We start from the raw sequence: 12682 nt of genomic DNA on the forward strand, positions 1-12682 counted from the left end.
TAAAGTTTCTTGGCAGGAGTCATTCTGGTGTAAATTTTCATTATCATACCTCTGCAAAATCGATGAGTTATTCAGCGGAATATTACTGAAATGTACTGAAGCAACTGGGCTGACGTCGGAGAATAAGAAAAAATGTGTGCTTTGACCAAGGATCAGCGTTTTTCCTTTGTACCAAAATATACGAGTTTGGCTGCAGACTTGTTTAAACAACAAAAACACCATCATACTTGAGATCAAATTTATCCTGGAGAGAAACTTACCCTGATCTAGATCTGTATCCCTGAGAGAGGCATTAAACCTCTTTGTCTTATTCGTGCAAAATGGCTTAAGGATTCAGAAAACATCAACATACATATTTTGGAAGAAGCAGATAAATCCCACAGGCGACCATTTCATTAAGAGCCCTTATTTCCTGGATGCAAAGGCGCTCTGGTTCACTTAAAATACATAAATGCCACTGTACAGTGTGAGTACTGTTTAGGCTAAAAAACAAACAAGCCAATTAGTCACATTTGTTAGAGGATAATGTTTTTTAAACAAACAGAAAATCACACTCCCATACAAATATAATGTAAACAAGTGCCAAAAATTTTATTCAATTAAATTAATTGGTGAGGGAACCAGTAAGATGTTACAATTGGTTTGAAGGGCAATTCAAAGAATAGACACGTATACAGGCAATCAAGAACGCTGAAACAAATTTGCTGAACTGATGAAACACTGGTCAACAGCCAGAGGCAAGCATCGACAAACAATCATCCCACCAGATCATCTCTTACATTACTGTGGTTTTTCTATAACTCACAGAGTTGACGATTAGTTCAATGACAATGACAGAGAAAGGGTCCCCCAAGCGGGAATACCCCGTGATTGCATTTTTTCCATTTTGACGACTTTCACAATTTTCCCATTACAAAAGGCTGAGTAACTCTATTAAAAAGCGTTAATCACTAAAGTGTAATGTCTGGTAAATTACTCCGAAAATGTGCTATGGGTCTAGTCGTAGCAAGTATGCATTCTGAAATAAAATTATATTTGCATCAGAGACTGTGTTAGAAAAATAACTGTTCTGACAAGACAGAAATCATTTCTTTGAGGTAGAAAACATTCTCAGAGGTGGATATGCACCTAGATGCAAGATACAGGCTACCATCTTGTTCACACTAAAAAGAAACTATTGATGACACATGGTTCAGAGGTAGTTTCTGAGCAGAGGTCCAGAGATATTTTGAGGACACAAAAAGAATATCAGTGTTTTCTAATAAGGAGCATGATGTCTCAAGGGCTCATCCGTAACATGGCTTTCCCACTCAGACTACAAACCAAACAGAATTACCATCTCACGTGTATGAGGTGCTATCGCACATTAAGATCAACACTTTTTGGAAAGAGTGAAGCAGTACAAAATGTATATAAATATAATATATATGTATATACATATATATACATAAAAGCATATACATATATGTATACATATTTTACATTTTCCAGCCAGGGTTTAGAAAAACTAAAAAGAAAAAGAATTGAGCACAAATATAATTTCATTTTGTCTTAGAAAAGTATGTATACATACATACACGTACACGCATATGCGTACTCACATACAAGTACATGTATGTATGTAAGTAGATTCACTGTATGATTATTGTATGATTATTCAAATACAATCATAGGATTCTTCAAATATTATATATGATTATTCAAATACTATATGACTATTCAAATCACAATTTTGACCTCTGTTCTGGGCTGTCTCTGCTTTGATTTCTCAACTGTCAAGGTACAGATTTTCCCCACTTTAGAGAGCAGGCCAGGCCCACCGGGGATGAGAAGGCTGACGTCACAGGCTGGAATGACCATTTACGTGGAGATGTGGGAGTTGTGATTTCTGAGCAGGGTGGGTCACCCCAGTGAGCACGGGGGGGCGTGGTGCCCCGAGAGGCACTGAGGACCCCTCATTCGTAGGGTGGCAAGCCAAAGAGCTCAGGCTGGAAATCCTGCAGGGAATCCAGCACGAGGGTGGCCTTGGTCGTCAGGTCTCGGTGCAAGTTTCTATCCGGAACCATGACCACCTGCATCCCGGCTGCGAGGGCGGCCTCCACCCCGTTGGGAGCATCTTCAAAGACAAGGCACTGTAGGGTGAGGGAGAAAAAGAAGGTTGAGACGGCCTTCTCCGTAACCAGACATCTAGACTGGGCTTTCATTATCGTCATCACTGTCAGCTGTGCTACCGTCAAAGCGAGACAGAGGCAGTGGAGCCTTCCCACTTTACGACCTGCGGTGAGGAGAGCAGGCCGTCTCTTATAGGGTCCCGGGGCCTTCCCACCACCGCTACCTTAGAGAGGAGGGGTTCCCATCGCTGCTGCTGCCAAAGCATTATCAAAACGTAGTGTAGCTGGGGGAATTTGATTCAGATCATAAACACCTGATCAATCAATAACTGAACATTTGGACCATGAGAGGAAATTGTGAAAAACAAACCGACATGCTTTTAAAATGTAAAGGAATTTCAGAGCTGGTCATGTTTTACATACTGCACTTTGGAAATTAAATGGTTAGGGTGTTTTGGTCAAAAATTCAGTCCCTGTGTGTGCCAGTGTTACACAACGAAAAACTCATTAGCACAAAGATTTAGTGCTACATGCGGTATCTCTTTGGGTTTATCGTGTAAACCCATTTATTGTTGGGATGGCCCATGCTCATTCAGATGCCCACATGTAAAACGGGGAGTCTATGCACCGAGTTTATCAGGGAACTCCTAAAGGTGCCATTGTGGGAACAACGCTACGGCAAGTTGCAAGTCATGACTCGCTCAAAATGAGAGGCCCGAACTCTATCCAATGGTAAGTCAACGTGTCATCTTGCTTTTTCTTTTTTCTGGTGATGAAGACTGGCCCTGAGCTAACATCTGTTGCCAATCTTCCTCTTTTTGCTTGAGGAAGACTGTTGCTGAGCTAACATCTGTGCCAGTCTTCCTCTATTTTGTACGTAGGATGCCTGCCAGAGCATGGCTTGATGAATGGCATGTAGGTCTGCAGCTGGGATCTGAACCTGCAAATCGTGGGCCACCGAAGCAGAGTGCATGAACTTAACCACTATGCCACCAGGCCAGCCCACCCGTTATCTATCACCCTCTATCCCAGGAAAATATGCACCTAGAAAGTTCCCCTGAGTTCCTGGAATCCCACACACTGAATGTGCAAGTGGCTTCATTAATTCTTTTTGATTGAGATTCTGTAGGGGCCAGATATCTGTCAAGTGGGATGGCCTCCTGTCCCCACTCTTCTCCAAAAGTCCTGAGAACCCCCAGGATTGCTGAGGGTACGCCTTCAGTCTCCCCTCACCTCTGCTCCCAGCCCGTGTCCTCCTGCCTTCTATCACGATAACTCTCTCCCTGACTCATCAGCCCATGTGGCAGCAGGCCACGTGCTGGTGACCTGGAAGGGGCTCAGGGATGCTGGCTGCAGGTGTGGTCTGACACCAGAAGTTCTGCATCCTCTGATGCCTTCAGGTCAGTGGGACACACACACAGACACTCACACACACACACTCCCTTCCTCCCTTCTTTCCTTCAGTCTGGGGCTGAGACACTTCATTAGCGGACTCCCCCACGGGGCCGAGCCAAGGACTAAACGAGTCACCACACATCGTAACAGGCCAGTGCTAGGCCACCGTCACAGACTGAACCGGTCTGCCCAGGAGACGGGACTTGAGAGCTAAAACTTGGCAGTCCTGGGCAAACGGGCCCACTGCCCTCCTCCGAGGACTTCTGAAGCCCCCGATTTTCTCAAGCGCTCTGCTTCTACCGTGAGACGCTGGCTTCCACCTGAGGGGAGAAATGACTCCTTCGACCATCAGGGTTTGTTTTCTTAGATATCTGACTCGGAGACCTCCTGGTGGTGATATTTCTGTCCCTGACTTTATAAAGTTATGACCCGATGGTATTCTAAACGTCCCGACTGTTTTATCCGGGACCATAGAGAGGCCCTTAAATGTCAGATGACATTTTGCTTTTGCAATACCCCTCGTGTTCTGTGGGGATCTGGAAGGTCTGTGCAGTCCACCTGTGAAATTTCAGTGGGGGCAGAGGAAGAGATTCTGTGGATCCCTTGGGGTAGCTATGCCTGGCTGAAGTCACGAAAGCAGGTTTTATTCTGTATCCGTGTGAGGTTCCTTCTGAAGAGCATGGCGGGCGGGAGTCAGGGAAAACTGGTTGCTCAGAAACTATGGCACTCACAAAACAAGGGGCCCCGATACATCTGTCCTCACCTGAGAACACTGCGGAGTCTGTGCACACCTGACAGCTCTTTCCACATGTTTATGTTCCAGGAAATGAAAGGAGGGATGTCAGAGTGATGAGGAAAAGTTTTACAGGTATTTATAGCACCGACAGAGGGAGAGTAACTGACACATCTTCCCTCTGAAATTTTCACTGTTTCCCAAGGTGTACACATTTTCTTGGTTTCTGTTTTCAACTCATAATGTGTCCCGAGCTCATTTTAGAATTAATAATCCAAATATAGCACTGAGATCTGAGACATAATGGATGAGATGAACACGACAGAGGAAGACAGCCCTTCCCTTCCTCCTGAGCATTCAGGCAAAAGCCAGGGAGACAGGCCAGTTGGCGCGGGTGTCTTCAACTAAGCCACTTGTAAGGCTGACTATATTGAAAGGTCAAAAGTGATTGTATTTTAGCCAAAAAAAAAAAAAAAAACAACAACAAAACCCTGATTGTGCACATTGTGTGAATGGAACCAAAATTCCTTTCTTTTTCCTCCATTCACTTAGTAGCCATCAAAACACGCTTTTCATGGACGTGAGCTTGACTTGCACATTTCACATCAGCTAAAATAATCTGAGAAATGTGGAGATGTGAAAACAGTATTTGAGGTTTTTAAAAGCTAATCAACCAGTCCACTGGATGGAGGGGGTGTCTGATGAGAATCTGGCAGGGAAACTCAGGGGGTGGTGTGGGAATGTGCAGCTTATAGGAAAAGAAAAATGCTGGACCTTGACGCCCGGGCATTGTCGTTGCACAAATTAAACAGAGCAGCCATTTATGCGGGGCAGAAAACAGACACCAAACACGAATCCTGCCGAGAACCACCCGCACACAGGACTGGACTCTCAGTGATCTGACAGCATCTGGAATTGCAGGTTTCTTCCTTCTTCTTCTTCTTAGAAGCAGTAGAATTACAAAGCAGAACAACTACTATATTTTGAAGCAACTATAAAAATGTCTCAAGAGGTTTCACGTCTTCATTACTCTCCATGTCTTGATTCCTAAGATCTCATGTGCTTCTGAGGACCACTCGCAGGAGAAGAGCACCTAATAACCTAGACATCTGATGAATATTCACAGCACGGCTCGTCCCTCTATTGAAACCAGACAATAAATCTTTAAAAGTTACCTGCAAAGACTGTGCCTATTAATCACAAGACTCAAGGGTCATAAAACCGTTGGAAGATATAAGTTAAAATAATATAGCTTAGATCTTGCACGAATAAAAGGAGGAAGTCTGTTTTTTCATTCAAACAGCCAAATATTTTGGTGCAGTTTCTATGTGCCTCACCCAGCTACCATGAAAAAGAGTTCCACCCTGTTGAACTTGGCCTCCTTCTTTCTAAGGACTTCCTCCTTCCTTAGCAGGGGCCCAGCCCTTCCCACTGTGCATTGATTGAGTACACTTGACCTTACACTCATTGGTACCTACTCGTAAGATGAGAATTATGTAATTGCACTCTGTCTCCGAGGAAAGAAGCTCTTCCCTCTAAGGAAAGGGTCTTTAGCTACTGCCAGCAGGTGGGAGAGGCTGGGGGAGCAAAACCCCCCTACCCCCTCCTCTGACCCACATTTCAGCCCTCTGCCATGAGATTCATGCCGACGTGTGTGGATACGCACGTTGCATACAACTTTGATTAATTTAGTGGTTTTTGTAGCATGGCACACGTAGTGTGTACTCAGGACACACTTCCATGAATTCAAGGAAGTTTCTGGGCAGGAAGAACATTCTTCTAGTAGCGGGTGCCGACACTGATACACTTGGCTGTAACTAGGTGGGGCTGGATTAAACAGAGCTCCTCAGGGCACCAGGCAAACCGTGAGCATCTGCTGAACGCCTGCTAAATTGTGGGAGATGGCGAAGCGTCTTCGTACAGGACTTAAAGCAACAAAGGGGCCACCGGGTGTCCGAGCTGTAGCACAGCGGCCGGTGCAACCCTCTCCTGTCCTGGGGGAGGGATCTGGGCCAAGGGAAGTCCAGAGGGACTGTGAAGGTCACACAGGCACGCAGGTGACAGAATTTAGGAAGAGAGCCCGGCTCTCCGGAATCCAATGTTCTTTCCACTTTAGCGAGCTGAAGGCTAAAACATATCTGAATTCCATCTCCAGGAAAGGAGATGAGCTTAATTAAACCGTAGCTTGAGGGGTTTAATTTAGAAAGAGTGACATTTCCAAGTACCGGGGAGGTGAAGCATTTCAGGGGCTTATCAGCCGGGGGAGCGGAACTTACTTCTCTGAAGATGTGTGAGCTCAGCAACACCCCACAGACGGCCTACGTCCGTGTTCTTCACCCGGGCTGCTCATCGGCACCTCTGGGGCAGTTAAAATGCCCTTGCACTTCAATTTTCTAAAGTATAACATAAATAAGATGCTCCACTTTATAGCTAAGAAGTTCCATGCAATAGAACCTTTGTCTGCTAATGGCGGGGGGAATGGACAGAAGTGGATGGGATTAGGGAAATGCTTCAGAAGCAAAAGGGAGCTTGACGGTATGCTGGACATGAAGGAAAAGATGATCCCAAACTTTCTGATACGGAGGGCGTGGGGGCCGAAGATCTGCTGGAGGGATGGAGAGCGTGCATTTGTGACACGTGGGGTGTGAGGCCACTGTGGGAGGTTCAAGCAGAGAGATGAGGGGCCTGCAGGTGTCACGGGTGTGAGCTGGAGGTGTGGCCGGGTGTCGAGCGTGACTAGGAAGAGAGAAAGGGGAACGACAGGGAGGGGCACACTGTCCAGACGGAGCTCAGATGACACTTGGTCACTAATTCTATGTTTTCAACAATCACAAGTGTCCATTTTAAGTTCTATGCTTTTCTGGAACTAGCGAACTTTTCAAATGCAACTACATTGTCTCTAGGGAATAAAGCTTCTCCTTTTGCTTAGTGACACACAAAATTTGACACAAAGTCACTACAGGTTCCAAGGTTCTTCTTGGGGTTTGCAAATGTGGGAGTATCTGTTCACTCAGGTTCCAGGTGGACCCAAACCTTCTGCACCCTCATGGATCCCTGTATGACCACAGAACCACACTCAGGGTTTGCTGCTTCTCGGAGACTGGCTGGCGGACGCTCAGCACGGTGGAGTGAGGACCACAGAAACTGCCCAGGACTGGGGGCTCCTGGTGGTCCTCCTCTTCCTCCAACACATGCCTGACAGATCAGATGCCGCAGTCACTTTACCTGCTGGTAACATAAACGACAGTCCCCGGGCAATCCAGATGACTTAGTCACCCTGGTTTAAACAGATAAAGTGATGGGGGCACATTCTATTCTGGACATCCTTTAAAAAACAGAAAATCAGGGGCCAGCCCGGTGGCATGGTGGTTAGGTACGTGCACTCTGCTTCGGCGGCCCAGGATTTGCAGGTTCGGATCTCCGGCGTGGACCTATGCACCACTTATCAAGCCATGCTGTGGCGGCGTCCCATATAAAGTAGAGGAAGATGGGCATGGATGTCAGCCCAAGGCTGATATTCCTCAGCAAAAGGAGGAGGGTTGGCAACAGATGTTAGCTCAGGGCCAAACTTACACACCAAAAAAAAATAAAAAAAATCCAGAAAATCACCCTTGAATTTGTTAAATACCATCCTTGGAAATTATTTGGGACTATTAAATCAGTATTTATTTAACCTAGAATGTGACTAATCCAGTGTTTCTCAACCATTTCATTCATTATCACCCCTGTCCCCAAGGAGCCTTTTTTTTCCCCAATAGGCCCCCTCCCAATATGCTAATAACACAGAGGAGAAGGCTAAAACAGAATCCTGGAGTCACCAGCAAGGGAGAAGGTAGCCAGGCCAAGGGGTTTACACCTTATGGGGTAGCAGGGGTAGCTGTGATAGCTGGGAAGGTGAGATGGAATCAGGGAGCAACAAGGCTATCACATTACTGTTTCAGAAACATTCAAAAGGCAAAACCAATGATTTACCAAGAAATCCTTCCCACTCTTGGTTAAATGTCACAGCTCCCTATTCTAGCAGTATTGTTGAGTTATTGTCTAAGAAGATTATTTGAGGGCACGGTCGTGTAGTTAATTTTTTTGGAAATCCAAGATACGATTCACCCTTTTAAATATGTGGAGCAGTGTCCAATTTTTCATTCTGTGGTGGTGGCTTAACAAGATAGGTTACATGCTACATGCTATTACAACAGCCTAATGAGAACCATCATTCTTCCAAATCGCTGATATGTGATGATTTCATAGCCTTGTGTACAAATATACACAAAACGGTACTGGTCCAGCCACATTATAAGAACAAAATCTAAAGGAGCCCCTTGAGTAATGACACCAATCACAGTAACAGAAGTTGCTGCCAGCATATTGTTTCAGCAACTTACGTTCTGTGTGACATAAGTGTCTGTGTATACAAATCTGAAGAATGGGAAAAAATTAATTGCTTAGCGATCTATTTACCAGGAATTATGCTGAGTAAGACCAAACAAAAACATCACAAATGGATACAGCACAGAGCTCCTGTCTTTGTAACTGCAAAGGAAGATGGTGCTGCCGTCATTTTTGTTTACTCCATTCATTGGATCTGAAGGGGCTGGGAAAACAGCAACAGCAATTACTAACCAGACTTGATTTTAAAATGAGGATGAACACCCATTCAGTGAATCTGGGAAGAAGGGTGTGTAGGAAGAATACCGCATTTGCTGTCCGGGGAGATTAAGTCTCTCCCTTCATTCCAATAGCTACAGTGAATACCAGGCAATCAAATGCAAATGTAGTATTATTAGACTGTATTCTAGGTCTATGCTTTACTGCATATCTCATTTCTTAATGACAACTGGAAAATTCTATGTATGGCTGTCTAACTCTTCCCGTCATCAAGACCATCATGTACTATGGTCTTTATTCAAGGGCGCTGCCAGAGGGGGAGATGCAGCAGAAGGTCTGGCAAGACGAGAAGGATGAGGAGGAAAATGTCTGAGGTCCTTAGCGTTGAGGACCTCACCAGGCGGGAGGTCTGGACGGGATACGCAGCACAGCAGAGCCACGCAGGTGCTGAGGACGTGGGAGCAAAGCACAGGTCCTGGATGAGAGGCCTGGACGAGCTGGAGAGCAGGTGGGCTGAGAGGGAGAGAAGGCTAAGGTGCGGCGTGAGATGGGGATCACGGCCCCTGACACAGCAGTCCAGAGGTCCTGGGGGCTGGCCGCGGGGAACCAGAGGCCAGGGGTGAGGGCAGGGCTTGAGAACCAGAGGCAGCGTCATTCAGAAATGACGAGAGCGCCTTGCGTTTGGCCAGCCAGATGCCGAGCATTCAGAGGAGGGGGCGGGAAAGTGACAAGGGGGTGTTGGGGAAAGGAAAACAGGGACCCCACGGTGGTGAAGGGGGCCTGAAACGTGGCACAGTGGCTTCAGAGTTAGGACCTGAAAACATCTGAGAATCAACAGCTGCAGGAAGAGGCTTTTTCTGAACTCTCCTTATCTTCCTAAAAGCAAAGGCTCCCTAAAGAATTCAACTGTCCTAAATCGCCTCCTGGGGAGGGAGTTTCACAACCAGGGGAGCCGATTCGTATCTCTGCAGACAGGTCAGCACAGGTGAGTACCTGGATAAGAAATCGCCTAACAGACACTGTCATAAAACTATCATATCCCCCATCGGTTCTCCTAAGAACTCATTTATTTTTCCTAAAAGTCATTTGTTCTCCCAGAAGTGCCCCTCTGAGTCTCCACAACCCCTATTAAGATAAGCGCAGATTCTAAGTGTCTCCTTGAATCACATTTTTCTGCCGCATACCTACGTGAATAAAAATCCATCTTTTCTCTTGCTCGTATGTCTTTTGTCAGTTTAACTTACAGGCCCCCAGTCACCAATCCTAAGAGAGTGTGGGAGATGTTTTTTCTCCCAGATGGTGGAATTTGGGAAAGCAAGCGATCTCACCCACAGAAACTCAGTGGGGACACCGAGCACGGGGCAGGTTCACTGACAGAGAAGGTGACTATCTGTGAAGGTAACGGTTGAGATGGCTGAGATGTTTTTTTATGAAATAAGGGAGGGCCTGGTAAATCAGGTTGCAAGAGATATGAAATATGAAATAAGACTGAAGACTGATGACCAGAGGCCCCTGTGTTTTGCTCAGAGGTTGTGAGTGACAGGAGAAGGTGGCCTTGAGGCTTCGGCAGTGATGGCTGGGGCTGCCAGGTCCCTGAGACCCCCTGGAAGTGGCCAACTATGGTACAGGAACTCCCTTCACCCCAGGAGGAGCTCCAGTGTGGCTGTGCCCCCAACGGGATGTAGAGGCGGGTTAGACTGACTAAGGAACGTTCATCCAACCACCCACCAGACAGAGGCCCAGCATAGCTTCCCTGACTGCAACTGTGAACTTTCCCTCTGTCACAAGCAATGCAGCCACTTGTTTTCCAGTGTTCTGGGAGGTCAGGAGAAGTTCTTCAGAGACAGGATTGAGCAGCAGCAACAGGCTGACAGCCCACAGCTGTCTGCAGGCTGTCTGCAGACTTGGGGATGTGTACAAGGTAGGCTAAGAAGAGGCGTAGAGAGGGACCGTTACGTTAACACATTTCCTTGTCGGGAGATTATGTAAGACACATTGATTGCTGTTTCACGTATCGAGAAGTTGACTCAGGTGTCTGCTTCTGTACCTGAGGGAACGCTCTGAGTTTTACGATGAAGATCTCATACAGCTCATCGGAACTCGCCAGTTAAAACGCATTTGTCATTCCTTTTTTTTACTCTTTCGGTGTACAAAAGCTTAATGTGCAGAACTTTCTTAAAAAGAAAACAAGTCATCTAAAAAACAAAACCCTGAAACTCAGCTTTTTACATTAACAAGAAAACTAAAGCATGAAAAGCAGTGATGGCTATGCTTTTTAAAACTGATTTCAGGTTTTACTTGTAATGTTCCCAAGAAATCATGTGTCAATGATGCCATCGTTTTTATTTTACAACAGAGACGTGCGTTTTTGTGGCTAGGAGAGCAAGTGGCAGACTCAGGAACTCAGACACCCACAGGGCCCAGGAGTGACTCCCGGCTAGTCCCCCCACCTGCCACAGGAGTCGAGCCCCCTCGCTCACGCCTGCAGGTCTCCAGAAGCTCCTGTGCTGTAGAAGTTGGAGCAATGATCACCTCTGCCCCACAGGGTCTCTGCGAGTCTGTGGGCACTGCCACCTGCAGAATGCCTCCCTGGCATACAGCAGGCACTCAACGAGCGCTCATTAGCGTGAGGAAGGGTTAAGCAGACTTTTCAAGGTGGCGTTACTTTTAGCACAAAAGAGTGATGCACAAGTAACTTAGAGGAATATATTGTCAATGCAAACTTAATTACTGAATGCCGACTCTAGTGGGCATTTTCTCCTAGTAAAAGAGTACTTAATATTTATTTATTTTGTGAGGAAGATCAGCCCTGAGCTAACATTCGATGCCAATCCTCCTCTTTTTGCTGTGGAAGATTGGCCCTGAGCTAACATCTATGCCCACCTTCCTCTACTCTATACGGGACGCTGCCACAGCATAGCTTGACAAGCGGTGCGTCGGTGCATGCCCGGGATCCGAACCTGTGAAGCCCGGGCCGCCTCAGCGGACAGTGTGCACTTAACCGTTACGCCACCAGGCCTGCCCCAATAGTACTTAATATTTTAATATCATCTCCCTCAAACACTACTGGTGTACTACTCTCCTACTATTACTACTGTACCTAATGAATTTGGTGACACTCCCAGCATAATAAATTCCTGACGGCCCCATGAGTCTCTCTAGGGACTTAATAATTGCCTGAAATGCCACTGAACTCTGGAGGTGCACTACGCCCATCTATGCTCGCACCTGCACCGCATCACAGAGAGAGCAGCAGGTTACCATCTGAGAGCCATATCATATTTCAACAATTTTGAGCTACCTCATATTTCAACGAGCCACTGTGCCACTGCTTCACGTATCAGGGAGACATAAGCAAGTACGAAATTAGCAGTGCCTCCCCCGCCAGGGGCATGTTAAAATCCTCCTTCAGTATTACAATAAGTGCATCACATGAGGAAAAACCCGAAAAGTCTTCACTCTATTTGCCTAAGAAATATGACAAAGAAAGGTTTCCTCTCTGCAAGACAAATACACCCATAAATAAATGTGGATTAGCAACAAGGGTCATGTCTACAACCCTTGAAGAGCTAAATTATTCATAAGATGTGCAATTACTCATCTTTCTTTGACAAGTCTGAAACGAACATCGTCAATGAGGATGATCCTGGGATGTTAAAACCCCACTGACCTGGCCTCTATTGCGGGGTGCCTTGTTAACGGAAACTCTTATGTGTATGGGCGCCGTGGGGCTGTGTCCTGCTTTGCAGGGTTTCATTGCAACTGGTCTCTTGCAAAGAGAACATGTGGTTTCCATGTAAACTTTGTTTCCATACGTACTTTAAAACATGGTGCCTTG

The 12682-nt window shown here is 46.2% G+C and overlaps 1 protein-coding gene across 2 annotated transcripts in view; it reads right to left on the bottom strand.

Moving 5' to 3' along the window:
- Window positions 1–709: 709 nt before the first annotated feature.
- Window positions 710–12682, bottom strand: part of PUDP (pseudouridine 5'-phosphatase) — a 54614-nt gene continuing 42641 nt past the window's right edge. For both annotated transcript variants that reach the window (XM_058535390.1, XM_058535389.1), the window contains exon 4: window positions 710–2132. In XM_058535390.1, coding sequence (XP_058391373.1) covers window positions 1956–2132 — 177 coding nt within the window. In that variant the 3' untranslated portion in view covers window positions 710–1955. The remainder of the gene's footprint in view (window positions 2133–12682) is intronic.

The sequence above is a fragment of the Diceros bicornis genome, chromosome X (assembly GCF_020826845.1).
Source record: "Diceros bicornis minor isolate mBicDic1 chromosome X, mDicBic1.mat.cur, whole genome shotgun sequence".
Classification (NCBI taxonomy): domain Eukaryota; kingdom Metazoa; phylum Chordata; class Mammalia; order Perissodactyla; family Rhinocerotidae; genus Diceros; species Diceros bicornis.